Raw genomic sequence first — 17,399 nt, 5'->3', positions numbered from 1 at the left:
TGAGTGTGAATGGTTTTGTCTTTATGTGCCCTGCAATTAGCTGGCAACCAGTCCAGGGTAAATCCCGCTTACCACCTGAAGACGGCTGAGAAAGACTCCATCTTGGATCAGATAAGCTTAGACAGTGGATGGATGATTGATTTGACAACATTTTGAACCGCTAATACTGCATATCAGTGACAGAGACAAGTGGATGTTACTATTTTAAATATTTAAGGTAACAAGAGTATATAACTTAGTGAATGTGTATATAAATATATATATATATATATATATATATATATATATATATATATATATATATATATATATATATATATGCACCTTCAAATTATTTTTTGGTTCAATGCAGATTTATGTTTTTCATGTAGAATAGCTAACAAATCAAAAGGTTCACACACACTACGCTTTTTATAAACCAATGCTTTTTTTTTTCAATCCCTCCTATGAAGAAACAACTACACTTGATCAAATTAGCACACATACCGCCGTGCCTACAATACTTGCTCAGATCAAAATGGTACTTTAAAAGTCGTAAAGTACAGTAACACACAAAGCAGTTAGGGCTCCGGCCGTTGACGTCATGCATCCCACAATGCTCTGCGTCAAATGCAACCGAGGCCATTTGGCAGGGTATGACGTTTAGATAATCATCGCTAATTTGAGGAAACTGCTCACTTTGACACTGGCAGACAGTTGTTGTGCTCCAGGGTTCCACAACAAAAGTGGGCAAACTAAGGGGAGGGCATTCTACAGGCTACCGGAAAAAATAGCAATTAAATTGAAGCACCAACGTTCGGGCGGACGGCTCCTCCGGCGCACGGGTCAATCTCCAGCGTCGATGTTGGTGTTGTTTTTTGGGAGAACGCACTTCTTCTTTCCCAATCACAATAATGTAATATAACCAGTCCTGACTGGTCATTTGAGCACTGTACAAGACTGAGCTGAAAACAAATAAAACACAATACAATTCAGTTTTTCCTTATTTATGTAAAATTTGTATGTACATGTAATAGTCAAAAACGCACACAAAATAGTGCTAACACAGACCAGCAATATCAAGCAAAACACTCTAGACAACCGGTAACACTTTTCATCTGATAGACTGTCAAACGCTAAGCAATTTCAATTGATCTTCATAATGATTACCGAAAATACAGAGTTGCACTAAAGGCACATACTATTTGGTCAAGCGTGCAGGATGACACACTGAAACATTTTGTGATTGGAATTTAGGTTTCTTTGAGCGTTTGAAAGACGCATGACCATGAAAACAAGTCTGACTCATCTGATGACGGTCGTTGACGTCACTTAGTCATTCTGAATCGTGGTATCAAACTGAATTATTGTAACTCAAAATACACAACATAATAGTCATTATACTAATCATTTGCAGTTTATTTTTAATCATTTGGCTGGAAATAAAAACAATTTCATTTGTGATCTCGGTTTCATCAAAAAAAAAAAAGAACGTGGAAAGTAACACGCAGGCTGTCATAATGATAACTATGATTGCATTCTCATTATTAAAATTCAGACAGAACCAATTGAAGTGATCTTGTCAAAGTGTTCTGTTACTCTCAGGCAAAATAGGCTGACATGTTGGATGTCCACATTTGAGAAAGCATCTAAGTTGAAATTGGGATAGCGGAGATGTTGCGCTTCCTCATCTTAAGAAATAAAAAAACGTGAGTCAAATCAAAAACTGAGAAAGGGACATTGAAAATGATATATGGAAACATATAAAGATATATCAACATAAACAAGACAATTAAAAAAAAAGCAACATTTTGGAGTTTAATGCTTGTGCAAGTTCATATGAAAGAGGAGACGTGACCAATTGGAGGGAGGTCATCTTATTTGAAGACGTTTGCGAAGGCAGGGCATTTGTGGTTCTTGAGTTTCTTGATGGCCTTTTTGAACTCTTTGCTGGACTTGTCCCACTTGTGGATGCCCGTGAGCAGGAACTGCTTGTCAACCTTGCGGCCCATGATAAGATACTGGTTACCCAGATTGTCCAGCTGCTGACATGGGCAGTCCGCGCCATTCTTCAAGTACATGACCAACTTCTTCATGTCCTTCTTCTTCAGATTGCCTGCTTTCAGCATCTTCTTCCGCTTCTGAAAGGTCACCTTGCGGTCCATGTTCTCTCGCTTCACCTCCTTTATCTTCGTCTTAAAAGCTGCAGGACAAGAAATTGCACGCATCAGTTAATTACTTCTACATGGGGAATGCGTTTATGTTGACAATCTTAAATTAAAATCAGAAAATATAACTGAAAAAAAACACTGATAAAACTTAACATTTAGACCTTCCACCCGTCTTTTTCTACGAACAGAAATCACTTGATCTAAAGGTTTTTCAGTAAATTGCGACTACAAAGTGCTGTGCTCAGTCACCTGGTTTGCATGTTATCTGATAAATTCTATCAAATATTTGAAAATCTGCAGTGCCCAGGGTGTTTTTATATGACATACTGAATCTTTCTGATTTTTTTTTCCTTTGTGCTTGTTGTTTTAAACAAACAATCTTGACAGGCTACAAACTTGAAATCAAAGCCCCCAAATCACAACAATAGAAGATTTTTGACCTCAAATATCTAGCTAATTAAAATAATAAGCAGATGAAACATTCACCCCAGTATAAAGAGTGCAGATGTTTGTGATTTAGGGCTTTTATTCGTACTCTTTGGTCAATCTCTGAGAAGGCTTAGTGTTCAGTGAAAACAAATAGGACCACGTTCATAATTAGTGAGTCATAAAACGAGGTTGAGCCCACCTCTGAACAACTTCATCCTGAGAAATGCTTTGTCCTTTTAATCCTTTGACTTTCAGAATTTTCTTAGCATTGTACTGCTTGATAGTAAAATCTCTTCAGTGTAAGTGCAGAAGGGTTTCAGCATTGAACCTTTTGCCACATTTCAGGCTTCTAACATAAAGATAGAAAATGTGAATTTTCTGTGAAGAACACCAAGTGGGACAATTGTGAAGTGGAAGGAAAGTTACACGGCATTTTAAAGTTTTTTTTTTTTTAATGATTAAAAACTGAATAAGTTGCGCATGCAAATTTATTTGGCCCTCTGAGTTAATACTTTGTAGGACCACCTTTTGCTGTGATTTTTTTTGTGTGTATGTGCATATTCTTCCTTGCAAAACACCTCAAGCTCAGTAAGGTTAGATGGAGAGCGTTTGTAAATAGCGGTTTTGAGATGTTTACACAAATTCTCAATTGGATTTAGTTCTTGACTTCAACTTGACCGTTCTAACACCTGGCAATGTTTAGTTTTGAATCATTCCCTTGAAGATTTTGCTTTGTAATTAGAATCAACGATTTGTTGAAAGGTAAACCTCCGTCCAAGTCTCAGGTATTGTGCACACTCCAACGCGTTTTCCTGCAAAATGGTTCTGATTTGGCTCTATCCATATTCGCATAAATTTGAACCACGCGAAAAAAAAATGTAGTGACATTATTCTTTTTTTCATTGAAGGAATTGCAAGTTAATTTTTTGGAATACATTTTACTTACGCAATGTTAGTTTTTTTTTTTTTTTTTTTTTTTAAAGTCACTTAAGAGTTGAGTAACAAAGCCCCACCCTTCAGATTGGGAAATGGCCACTTTACTACCTGCGCCTACCGTGGGTTAATATCTCACTATTGTCGGGCGCAGTATTCATACTTCCAAGAGACCGTTTGGCAGTGTCCTTTTGGAGACAACAGTAATACTAATACACAGTTGCAGTGACATGATTCGCAGCGTTGTGGAAATAAATTGATTCACTTGACTATTGTGATTTTATATGCTGAGATTCAATAAATCGATGTCAAAGTTAAAATTGATTTTCACAATTTTTGATATAGCAAAGGTGATGCTACAACTTTCCTCCAGCAGATGGCAGCAGGGAGCCAAATTGTTGTGGTTAGTCAGGGGTCAGGTGAGTTATCCGGCTGCACTGACCTAAGTAGGTAATTCCATTTATGTATTGTTAATGTTGTTTAAAATTCTTAAATGTTATAATATAAGAAACCAATCTATTGTTGGAGGAAAAATAGCAATAACCGTGATATTGAATCGCAAATTGCAGGATAATCAATAATCGTCATATAAATCTAATCGTTACAAGTATACTGATTTGAATCAAATCGGGAGGGAAATGAATCATCCCACCCCTCATGACCAGTGCTCTCCTTGTTTGGGCTTAATGTTTAGAGGGACAGCCAGGTCTTTGTTGGTTTAATATACAGTGAACCCTCGCTACTTCGCGCTTCACCTTTCGCGGCTTCAGTGCTTCGCGGGTCTAAAAAATATTCGGGGGCATTGTAGTTTCGCCGAGCGGCACGAGGGGGCGCTGGAGCGGTTAGACGGCCGGCGTGCGCCGAAGAGGAGAGTGGACGAAGAAGAGCACGATTTGGGGCGACGTTTCGCGCGGTTCGGACCGTACCAGAGCTCCGGCCGGCGTGCGTGGCAGTTAAGCCGAAGAGGAGCACCTTCCCCGGGCACGGGCGGTGCCAAGCGGCCCCTAAGTTTAACCGAATGGAAGCTCCGGGGGAGGAGGGCGGGCGTGTGTCACAGTTAAGCTGAATAGGAGCACCTTCCGCCCGGGCACGAGCGCGGCGACATTTCGCTTTGCTCGGGACCGTGCGAGAGCTCCGGAGGAGACCGGCCGGCGTGCGTGGCAGTTAAGCCGAAGAGGAACAACTTCCGCCCGGGCATGAGCGGAGCGCGAGGCTGTCAGTTATGAATGAATAAATGAATAAATAAATAAATGAAGAATGCCACCTTTCATTTCACAGAGCACACCGGACGGCGTACCAGCAGGTAAAAGTCGAAGTAATTAAATAAATACAAAAAGAAGTAATTGAATAAATACAAAAATAATGGCTGGGGAATAAAAAAATAATAAGTTTTAATAATAATAATTTTTTTTTTTCTTATAACATGAATTTCACTCTCTCTCTCTCTACCCGTATATATATATATATATATATATATATATATATATATATATATATATATATATATATATATATATTATTTAATTTTTTTTTTAAGCATTTTTGAAGGTGTGCCGCTACTTCGCACTTTTTTTTTTTTTAAAGCATTTTTGAAGGTGCGCCGCTACTTCGCGGATTTTCAGTTTTCGCGGGTGGTCTCGGTCCCCATTAACCCGCGATAACCGAGGGTTCACTGTAATTGCTTGAACAGTAGCCTCTGAGATATTTTGAGCTTGTGAAATCTTTTTATATCCTAACCCTTCTTTAAACTTCTCCACAAAGGTATCTTGCACCTGACTGGTCCCTTCCATTCTCTTTATTAGGAATGGGTATCGATAAGATTTAATGATGCTAATTTTAACAATACTAAAAAAAAGAAATGAGTTGAAGAGCAAAAAGGGTGAAACATGCAGCTGGGCACAGGAAGGAGTTAACAGGTGTCTCGCCGCACAGACTTGCAGTTGAGGGAGATGGCTCATCTCGGATGGTGAACATGCATTTTAGACGAGCAAATTAATTTTATTGTTAGAAAAGAGATCTGAGAGGTAGAATGTACAAAATAATGTTCACATTGCCTAAATCAATCATATAAGTAATCTAAACAAATTATCCAACACCGTTAACGGAACTGTTAAAGGTGGAGCTTATCAACACAGTAGTTTTTTGTTTTTTTTATATAATTCAGCTCGAGGCCAGTTTAGTATCCGGGCTTGGTACCCATCCCAAGCCTTCATGATGCTATTTGCGCTTTAAACAGACCTCTGAGACTATCACAGAAGAGGTGCATTTATACTGAGATGGATTACACACAGATGGATTCTATTTATCATGATCAGTCATTTAGCTTAACATTGGATCATTCAGAAATCCTCAGGGAACTTCTGGAGTGTGTTGGCTGCACAAACAGTAAATGGGAAGAATAACTTTGTACGCACCACTTTTCAGTTTTTTAATATGGTTTAAAATAGTGTGTTAATTTTGATTGTCTGCCATTTGGTGTTAATTCGAAAGGGAGGGCTCGATGCATCGATCGATGGATTGATAGATATATAGATAGATTTTTATTGCGGTTATTGTATGGTGATAAACAATTAGACTATATTATCATATTGTTAGTATTAAATGCCACATAGAGCTACGCGGAGAAGAGAAAATTGTTTATCTCAAAACCGATTAATTTGCGACACTTAACACACATAGATGAAAAAAGAAAAAGAACATTGTATCAATGCTCTAATACAGCCCACTTTCACATAATCTTAGACTAACTTGAGACTGATGAAAATTAGTGTGTAAGGCATCACGCATTGTCCTATTGCCATGAAGTAGTTAACATCTCTTATCTTGTTATTTTCACAATGCATACAACAAACTTTAAACAGATTACTGGGTGCTTTGTTTTATTGTGGTTGTCAGTTACGTTAGGCTTAAGCTCTCGGCAGCTATAAAGTCGAACAGAAGGGTGTGTGCCGTCTCCCGTTCCCAATGAATGGCAACGTGGCTCATCCAAGTGGCTTAAGTGATCAGTCCTGCAGCTCAGAACTGCCCTGTTCGCTATATCGCAAGAGGGGAAAGCAATTTGGCAATGACAACAAAGTGAGCTGACCAAAGCAGAGGAGAGATTTAATTGAAGGGTTTTGGGAGTTTTGAGTGCAATGAAGTTCCATAAAACTCCGAGCGTGGAGAGATAAATTGCAATGGGAACAAAGTGTGGAGTGGGACAGGCTGTAAATCTGTTACGAGCTGAGTGCCGCGCAGATTTGTGTCTGACAAGGGGAAATTCATCAAGATCCCTGAGACATTAGCTGGTGTGTTAGTGTTGAGGGAATGACTTAAAAGCGTTACTTTTTCAACAAGCATTCTGATCTATTGTCAGCAAAGCAAGTAAAAGAATCTTTCTGTACATTTGACTACTTTTAATCAAAAGCTGACTTGGCTTAGTTATGCTCTGCTTTTACTAAGGTCAAACCACATGGGGAACGTGCTTGCGCATTAAGCGGGAATCATTTATGTGCATGTGTAAAAATGTTGAGGAGATACCTAAAAGAAACCACCAACAACAACTATTTAACTTCCACTCTAAATGAGAACAGGCTTTCAACCATTTCCAGTAAGTAAGATTTTCAGTGGACAACAGGCCAATCCCTGCCAGAGTGGGTATATTTAATTTATTTAAGGATTTCTGCCAAAAGTCCATGACTCATTCCTTAAACTTCACCATGCTTATCCATCCCATTGTTGCAAAGAAAAGAACAGGAAGTCTTTAAAACATATCTATTTTATGGTCAACTCCAAACAAAATAGACAAACCAGTCTCGAAAGGCAGCCTGTAAACAAATCGTGCTGTCCTCATTCTCTGTTGTCAATTCAAAACTGAGTACAATGCATGCCCTTGGTGTGAAAAACATCATAATCTTAGAGTGGGTCTTTTCTAATTTGCGTGTATTTAATTCGTTTCCCGAATACATGCCATGAAGTCATGCTTGGCTTCAAGCGCAGTTGGAAATATTTTGCACTTTGCGCGTCCTACAAGAAACACTCTCAGTTGGCCAGCTTGAAGAAGAAACAGATGTTTGGCCGAGATGCTGCAAAAATGCTATCTGCTGTCAGGCTGTACATTACTTGATACCACATTGCAATTACCACACACCATACCGGGATCAAAGTGGTCTTTTGCGCCATTCCAAAGATGTTTCTATAACTATTACGCAAGCACTGCAGTGTTTCATTCGGGTCACCGGGGCTTCATTTGTCTGCGTCAACTAACATGAAACTTTTAACTAGGTACCAAAAACTATTTTTCTCCAGGATTCATCAAGGAAAAATGTGTCACCATTATTTTTGGCAAATGACGACACAAATGCCAGTAGGGCAAGGCTCATGACCAGTCTAAACAACAAGGCTAAACATTAAACAATAACTTTAAACCTCAGATGGGACAAGGAAGAAAGTCTGTTTTTGATATTCCTCTTAGCTCGGTGAGGGAACGTGGAAGTCAGCTTGCCAATATATTTTGGAGTAGTTAGAGACTACAATATACAAGTTTGTATATGCTTTTTCGGACTTAAATCAAATACTTCCATTCCACTTCCTTTTCAGAATGGTTTATTTAGTCCATCGGGTTTCCATTCCAATTGGGCAGAAGACACTTCAATGTGCACAACAATTTCAGTTTCATATATATATATATATATTTATATATATATATATATATATATATATGCATCAATAATTTGGTGTGTCATCTGCAGTAGATGGTGTACAATACTAAGTACTGCCATAAGTGTGTTTTTGTCCGTCAGTGTAACAGGGTGTACCCGCCTACTGCCAATTGTCAGATGGGATGATCTCTAGAATGCCCGCAACCCTCGTGAGGAAAAGCGGCTCGGATAAAGGACGGATAGATGAATGGATATATATATATATATATATATATATATATATATATATATATATATATATATATATATATATATATGCCTCGCAAGATGTAGATGATGCAAAAAAATGAAAATTTGGACCTGCAAACTGTGAAGTGAAGCCACTTATTCCGCGCCTTGGGGGATATATATATATATATATATATATATATATATATACATATATATATATAACAAAAAATTAAAACACATTGAATAGCTAAATTGAGAATCACAGATTTTTAAATTGTTCCATGTAGACTCTCCCAAAAATCTTAGTGTTAAGGGTGCTCCAACGCACGTTTGCTACCTACGCACTACATGGACGGTCAAGGCAAGCTCGTTACAACTCACACCACAACCAGCTACCTAGCAATAAGCTTCACTGGCTACCATTTTGGATAAACACATTGCTGACTCGCTCCTGAGTCAGTCATCATCACCTCAGTGGCAGCGAATGAATTGACAAGAATCGTTCTCATGAAGGAATTACGAGGACAGATGGAGAAGTCATGCTAATATTTATAATAGCAGGAATATTATTTGTTTGTATTTGCAATAGAGTCCTGAGTTTGGATTTTGTCTTTTCTGCACGATTTAATGTCGTCAAATTAAGTTAAGGGTTTTACCAAAAACTCAATCAATTAAATTTTAAAATCTTTTGACAATGTAGCTTTGTTTACAAATATGTTATAATGTTGGTGTAATCCTGTCCTCGCTTGTGTTCGCAAGTTGTAAGTTCCACCTGCGTACTATAAACTCACCCAACCACAGATGCCAGAGGTGGCCGCCTTGAATAAATGCGGAAGCCGGTCACGTGCTAACAGAAATGTTGAACTTTTCCCAAATATGTAAATAAAGAACAAACAATCAGAATGACACTTAAGAAAATGTAATCTCTTAAAAGGTTGTTATTGGAAGCGCTTGTCATGCAAGGAGCAGAAAGATCGTTGCTCTTCCGTTCATGTTTTGAAACCCGGTTCAAATCAAAAATGTTATCAAAAGAAATTTGCTGCAAATGAATCTATTAAATGACAATGTAAAATTTAAAATGACGTTTTATCACATATAGAACATTTTTTGAATATTACTGAAATTAATAGCTTTTTTTTTTAATAGCATTCTACTCACCGTCCATTTAAAGTATTTAGCTCTCTTTGACTTCTTGTTCTTTGTTATTATTTTTCATCCATTTTTATTTTCATTCTATTCAGAAAAAGTGGATGGAGTAATATTCAGTTGGCCCAGACAGCAAAACAAACATTCAACTTTACTGCTGTTTGGAGCTGTCACATAAAGACTTTAACGACCCCACTTCATTAGCCACTGAACACAATTCTCTCCAAATGCAGACAAACTCTGACTCGTGAACAAAAGACAAAACCTGAGAGCTGCTTTCTGTAGAAACAGTGAAGTTCTCTAATTCAGTTTGCACTGAAAAAAAAATTAGTTAAAGAGGTCAAGATCTGTTTCAAGATGCTGCTCACTGGAAAATTGTTTATGTTTATGCTTTATGTGAGTGCATACGACTGAGTGTCACTGCTTGCTTACCAAATTCACTGGCACACATATGCTCCAGCATGGCATCTGTTTTCATTTCGTTGTCACAGGGAGGGCAAATGGGAGAATAACCTGTGGAGAAATGAACAGGACAAAGAATGTGACGTATTATGGCATGACAATTACATTTGCAGTCAAACAAGACCAATTTTTTGTATTTACCATCACACTCATCACCTGCAGATGTCCAAGTTTTGTTTTTAGAATGTATGCATTATTCATTGGGAAATTCTGAAAAATCTGTTTTTAACAATCTTCTTTGTTCCCTAAATACTTATTTGAAAATTGGTTAAGTGCTTATTGTTTAATCTCTCGCACTAATAAAGTTAGATGAGAATACAACTTTTTTTAGGATCATCAAAATATTAAGTGCAAAAGGCTAATAAAAACATCCCAGTCGTAGCATTGAATTGAAAAGTATGCAGCTCTCACTACACGGCGTATTAGCTGCATGACCAGATCATATCTAAATGTCTTAGTAGCCGGTCTTTGTCATTTATGCTGCGTAAGCCCTTGTAAACTGACCTCTGCGAGGAATGTTTTCAACTTTTATGGCCAGCTCTAACTAAAAGAGGCAGAAAGCAATGTTTTGTTTTGTTTTACATTCTGATTGTGCATGATTAAACGTGTGCTTTCTATTTAACCAAACTACGAGCATCCTTTCACAATCACACAGGGGTGAAATGAGGGCTAAACAAATACTTTTTCACTCCATCGCCAGTTGTCCATTACATGTGTTTAACAAAAGTTTGTCAAAGTGACACCCTGGTGTAAAGAGCCAATGAAAACAGACACTGTTTACCGAGTCTCACAGGCCCTTTGCTTTTTGAGATGGTTTCTCCTTTTAAATCAATTATCACCACATTGTATGTTGCAACAGGAGAGTGGAAACGATAATGATAATGAAACGTGGAACAATTCATTTGAATGCTGATGCCAGTGGTTAAGTTCATATCCAACAGGCCTGTGGGTGTGCCTTGCTTCAATTCTCGCCAGTGACAACAAATGATAACAGGTGATGTCTGTAAAGTGGGGACATCTGTGTGGTCCCCTGAACTTTGCAATGGGGAGGGTTTTTCTTTTTGGAAAAACAGGGCTCTATCCATACCAAGGTGTCAGTCAATAACAACCCCGCCACCCACCCGACACACGCGGGGCCATGTCCTCGTTTCAGATACAGTGAGTGCTGTGTAAATGCTGGAAGATGCACAGTCGCCCCATTTATAGCTCACATGTAGTGTGAAAAAGCCTTCAAGTGGTGTCGTTAAAGCGTCAGATAGAAATCTAAGTGAGTTGATGATGTGATGATGGAAAGCCCCTCCTCTATGTTGGGTTGAAAATGAATGAGATGGCTGTACATTCCCTACTGAGGTGTAGACCTCACTTGAGGCATGTGGCAGGGGCACAGCAACACAACAGCAAACCGACTTTTATAATCAACCCACGCTTTGTCTTTCCCCAGACTTGCTGGTTTTGGCCATCTTTCAAGGTTCCTCTGGTATTTGTCAGCTTGGCTCGGGCTGGCAACAGAACCCCCTGCCCTCCCCTCCATTGATTCTGTGTGAGGTGTGTGAGTCAGCCTCACACTAAGGAGTCTCTGCAGGTTTGGGGAATGAGCAGCCAGAGAGCCATTAGTAATGGATGATGGCTGCGGGTGGGGTGGGGGTGGGTTCACGGGGAGGAGTGAATGGTTGGTGGGGATTGACATGTCTTAAGCCGCTTGTTTTAAGATTGCTTCAGAAAGTCACAAACTTCTGAATTTGAAAGTCTCTCGTGATGCAATATTGAAAGATGTGGATCTTTTTCCTCTTTCTTTTAATTTGTCATTGAATAGTTTAGTTTACGACAGAGGTTTCCTTTTTTCTCATGGGCTGCGACCCAGCATTGTTCTTTGCTACTCAATAAATACGTAGCATAAAAATGAGCTTTTCAACGATCCATCACACTAAGTAAACAGCTTGCTGACAGCTTTGCGTTGTCATGGTTCCAAGTCCCTTTACTACAGAATATGAAACCACAACCATTTTAGGTGTGGCTTGTCATTGCAGAGTAAAATGCTCTTCCCCAAAAGGTTGCATTCACTTTGTTTGTGTTGGGATTCACATCGTCACACCTGCACCCCTGAAACAACAGTACCAAGCCAATTTATCTGCACCAGTGTCACATTTTACAGGGTGGCAAAAGTGCTCACTGTTTGTTTTTTCAGCAGGGTACTTTGACTTCATTTCTTTTAATGTTAGTTACTTCACTGACTATGTTTTCATGCAGTTAACATTTGGGTAAAGGTCCAAAAAAAATTTTTTAAACATTTGGGATAACTTGTTTACGTCCATGATTGGACAGAGTTACTGCCATATTGATGGAACAAATATGTTCAATAGATAGAAAATGTATGTAAAAAACAAAAATTGGAAGAAAGAAAATCATCAGGTACCATATACATAGTAATTGTGATCAATTGGAATCTCATGATATAAACCAAGCTGTGCGAATAACCCCATGACGCAAACCAGCATCAAGTCTGGTTTTATATAAACAATAAAACGCAATAATTCATGTCACTCACCACAGGAAAAGAAGCAGTTGGTTTCCTCCGCGCTCCAGAATTGTGGTTCTGTGCTGTGTCTGACTTTACATCTGCTTGTGTATTTCGGTGAGTTGTGCGCCAGACGCACGGATTTTCAGGATATACACACACAAAATGTGTGTGTATATATACACACTGTGGCTGGGCATTCTGTTGCAGGGAAGCAGGGACGAAAGGGCTAATCTGTCCATCCATTTTGGGGACAGAGGACAAGATTTTTTTTTTAAAAAAAGGGACGGCCTCAGCAAGGACGGAAGTGGGTTTTTGTCTGTAATCGTCCCTAACTGGGTCAAGTACCCACGGACGAATCACGCCCGTGATGCACCAGTGCATTAAGATGTCTGATTGTTTATTGTGCATAAAAAACTATATATTTCCTTTACTGTGCATCATATTTACAATGAAATCAAATTATTTAATTAATTCAGTCTTGTATAGTTGATGTATATCGCTTTGGTATTAGCCCCATGTTTACAAACTCGCAATGCTCTAAGGTATATATTATGGTGTATATTAACCTGTCGACCATCTGCGCATGCGCCGCAGATCGTGCAAGCGCTGTAAATAGTACATATAATGGAGCCATAGCTCCTATTGACAGGAAGACCGGGACTTTTTACAACATTTTTAATATAATTTATATTAATAAAATTGCCAAAACAACAACCGATGGCATCAGACTCAAGGACGCAGGGTCCCAAGTTGACGCCGTCACAATCCTGCAATTTTTATGTGCTTGCAACCTCTGCTCTCAAACACTCCGTGCACTTCCTTTACTGTGTACACTTCAATGAGGACTGTAGGGTTTGGTGTGGAGATTAGGTCCTCCCTGGACAATCGGCCTCCCTACAAAATGGCGTAAACCCTTAATATATGCACTATGGAGGGAATAGTGTGCACATTCTGACACAGCCTGTGTCATTTTCGTCTAGAGACTGAAAATGATGTGAATATCCAGCAGAGAAATTAATGCATTCAAGTTATGCTCTACATTGACTTCATTAATTGCTACGGAATTGCCGCTCGTACTTCCTGTACTCAAAAGACCCACATTCTTTGCAGCATGCGCAGAACCAAAATTAGAAAATCGGTAATCCTGGATCTTATTCTGGTTTTAAGAAAAAAAAAATGAATACGAGCATACAGCCAAAAAACAGATTGGCTACATTTACCAAAGAATTTGTTGAATTTGACTAATCTAGTTAGTAGTTGTGTGTCCAATCGATCAGTTGGTTAAAACAACCAATCTAGAATGTTAGTGTTTGACAAAGATATTGGTTAAGTCCCCACAAAAAAAAAAAAAAGTCACACATAGACAAACAGCCAATTCACATCAGGGGACGATTTAGTGTGTTCAATTAACCGTGCATATTTTTTTAATATTGAGGAAACCGGAGTACCCGGAGAAAACCCACGCAGGCGCGGGGAGAATACGCAAAGCCGGATCCCGGATTTAAACTCTGGACTTCTGTATTGTAAGGTGGATGCACTTACCTGTCGGAAACCGAGCTGACTTTAATTAACTTAATTAAATTGAATTGTAAATGAATATACATGTTCTCTAGGTCTATACACAACTAAAGCCAAATAGTTGGGCCAGAGAAGTGTACTGTCTGTTATTAATTACATTGTTTGTTTGTTAGTTGTTGTTTTTTTTGGGGGGGGGGGTAAAGTTGGTAGTCATCACCACCCGGATTGGTCAAATTCTAACAATCTATTGGTTGTTGTAACCAATCCGTTTAACTAACTAGATTGGTTAAAAAAAAAAGTATGCGTTTTTAAGGTGATTTTAGGGTTTTTCAATAATGAACGGGTTAATGACTGCAAGTAAACGTTGTCATTGTTGTACAGGTGGCCACATTGCACAAATTGGATCACTAATTAGGGTAATGGTGATTTTAAAGCCAACCAAATTGATCTTATTAACTGCTTCCGTCGTTTTACAATGAGGTCGTAATTGTTATAATTAAGTAACTGGAATTTTTAAGGTTAAGATTGCATACATATCTAATTTAATGTCGAGGAATTTGACCCGAAAAGATTAATTTACGTAAAATAAAACAAATACAACAACTGAAAAATACTCGCACCTCCAAATTTTACGCGCAAAAAAATAACAGGAAGTACAAGGACTGTTCTTACCCGTCTGTTTTGTAGATTCGGTGGCGTTGGGTTGAGTCATGGCGATGCACACGTCGTCTTGTGGGTATTTGTCGCAGGTGAGCATCTCCGGCCAGGGGAAGCCAAACGCCTCCATGATCGGAGTGCAGCCGTCCCGCACGGCCTCGCACAGCCATCTGCACGGGTAGATGGGCCGCTCCAGGCACACGGGCGCAAAGAGCGAGCAGAGAAATACTTGCGTGCCCGGGTGGCAGTTCTTGTGCACCAGAGGCACCCAGCTGCTGGCCTGTTGTTTCACTTCGGCCATGGTCTCATGCTCCAGCAGGTTCGGCAACAGCATCTGACCGTAGCCCACGTTGTGGCACAGCCGCAGGTCGTCCGGGATGTCCACGCACTGCGGGGGCTTTCCGTAGCTGCGCCCGCCGTTGTACGAGTCCGACGACTTCCAGCTCAGATACTCGTACTCGGAGGCTCCGCATGCTGTCAGGAGCGCCATGGTCAGAGCCAAGCGGATCATCCCAAAAGCTGACTGAGAAGGAGCCCTCATTGTGACTTCTCGCAAACAATGTTGGAACTCGAAACACTGGGCTCACTTCTGAACGAAAAGCAGAACGACGACGGACATGTGCAATTAATGATCCGCTTATGTAAAGTCCTCTACGTGTTGCGCTCCTCTCGAGCGTGTGGCTTCTGCAGAGTTTGGCGCTCAACTGATGTGCTGGTCGGACACAAGCGCACAAGAGGTGATTGTAAAGTGCGCGCTGGCCAATAAGAGAGCGTCTTTCAGCCTTTTGGCACTGCGCTGTCAGTCAAAGCGCTTAATTACCCAATGTGTAAAAACTCCCCGGGAGCCTTTCCTATACCATTCCTTTTACTCCCCTGCTTGTAGTTCCTTTGTCAAACCAAACTACAGAATAGAAATGCCTAAATAAGCCACACAATGGTAAATGAATGGCCTCGAGGCTTTGTGGTGACTGCACAAATCACAGCCTTCTGCTCATAAGACCATCAGAATGACTCGAATGCATTCGAGTAATATACTAAGCTGTAAATAAGTGGTCAATTTTATTTTCAGTTTGCGTGATTGAAATGTCACCTTAAGAGTAATATTCTTATCAGATATAGCATCAGATAAACAAATATTTTTCAGATATGCTTTTAGAAAACAGTGCATTTGTGTTCGGAAGTTATCCAACATTATTAACGGTTCTTATAGCTCTTTTTTGTAATAGAGAGGTTGCAGTGAATTCTTCTGGGTGTTCCCCTAAATTGCTGACTAAAAATTTAAACGGAAGAGATTTAATCTCAACTCATACTCTTTCTATATTTACACCGTCTGTTTGTATTATTATGCTGTATCTTGTTTTAACATTTCCCAATGCAATTAATTTAGTCTAATTTATGTTTACTCATGTTTTTTTTTTACTTTCTTAAATTGGGGTTAGGGCTTTGATTCATTTGGGTAATCGTGTCCAGTATATATATATATATATATATATATATATATATATATATATATATATATATATATATATATATATATATATATATATATATATATATATATATATATATGGTTTTGGAGAATTGAGGCCCAAACCAGACAAGCATGTTGTTTGTTAAGTCTGTCACCACTTTTGTTTGTTGACTTGACATTGTGACTTGCGACAGTACATGACATTCAGTCAGGATTTGTCAGAGATTTGATTCACATTGAATTCAAATAACTGACAAAAGATTTTTTTATGTTTCTGTCCTGTCTTCTTTGAAAGCATCGTCTTGGTGTATGGTGGGTCTGTATGCGTTATCAAGACGGAATCCTTTTGCTGCTTAACAGGGGAGTTTGATATATGTAAAAACTCCCTTTGCAGCCCACTTTGTATTGAGACAAATAGTTATTGTAAATGGTCAGAGCACTGTTTGATAAATAAATGGGAGGACAGAGCAATGCAGAATCCGGATAAGGTATGATTCATTTGGAATTTCTTTTAGTTCGATATACTACATTGAAGATAAAATGTTTTGCACTGCTATGAAAAGATTTAGGGCGGCACGGTGGCCCGACTGGTTAGCACGATGGCCTCACAGTGAGAGACAGCATTGGTCGTGGGTTCAATCCCGGCGCCGGCCATCCTGTGTGGAGTTTGAATGCTCTCCCCGTGCCTGCGTGGGCTTCCTCCGGGTACTCCGGTTTCCTCCCACATTCCAAAAACATGCATTGTAGGCCGATTGAACACTCTAAATTGCCCCTAGGTATGAGTGTGAGCGCGGATGGTTGTTCGTCTCTGTGTGCCCTGCAATTGGCTGGCAACCAGTGCAGGGTGTCCCCCGCCTACTGCCTGAAGATAGCTGGGATAGGCTCCAGCACTTCCCGTGACCCTAGTGAGGAGAAGCGGTACAGAAGATGGATGGATGAAAAGATTTTTTGTAATTGATGTATTTGAGATCGGTCACCAAAAAGTAATGCAAACATCCTTAATATGAAACCCTTATCTAGAATTTAAAAAAATCAAACATAATATAACAGCAAATTGTACAACCTCGTCAAAAACACTTTCTTGCAAGATTAGTTTTATGTTGCTGTCCAATAAGCGCAGAACACAAGATTGCCAAATTTGAAGCAACAGCAATGTTTTATGACTCTTTCTTGTGTTCAACAAGTGCTGTTAATCTGTGCGCTGGGAGAAGAATCCAACACACAGTGACTCAATGTTGACGTTC

The 17,399-nt window shown here is 39.4% G+C and overlaps 1 protein-coding gene across 1 annotated transcript; it reads right to left on the bottom strand.

The window, feature by feature from the left end:
- Positions 1 to 970: 970 nt before the first annotated feature.
- Positions 971 to 15,411, bottom strand: sfrp1a (secreted frizzled-related protein 1a). Its single transcript, XM_088301676.1, has 3 exons — positions 14,700 to 15,411; positions 9,962 to 10,042; positions 971 to 2,182 (listed from the first exon to the last, which is right to left on the bottom strand). Exons 1-3 carry the CDS (start codon positions 15,223 to 15,225, stop codon positions 1,857 to 1,859), a joined length of 933 nt encoding a protein of 310 aa, XP_088157802.1. The 5' UTR covers positions 15,226 to 15,411; the 3' UTR covers positions 971 to 1,856.
- Between the last annotated feature and the right edge of the window lie 1,988 nt (positions 15,412 to 17,399).

The sequence above is a fragment of the Idiotropiscis lumnitzeri genome, chromosome 1 (assembly GCF_059441095.1).
Source record: "Idiotropiscis lumnitzeri isolate Australia: NSW breed Sydney's pygmy pipehorse chromosome 1, RoL_Ilum_1.0, whole genome shotgun sequence".
In the NCBI taxonomy this organism is placed as follows: Eukaryota; Metazoa; Chordata; class Actinopteri; order Syngnathiformes; family Syngnathidae; genus Idiotropiscis; species Idiotropiscis lumnitzeri.
The sequence above is the reverse complement of the archived record's forward strand: the minus strand, read 5'-3'. Positions and strand labels throughout refer to the sequence as shown.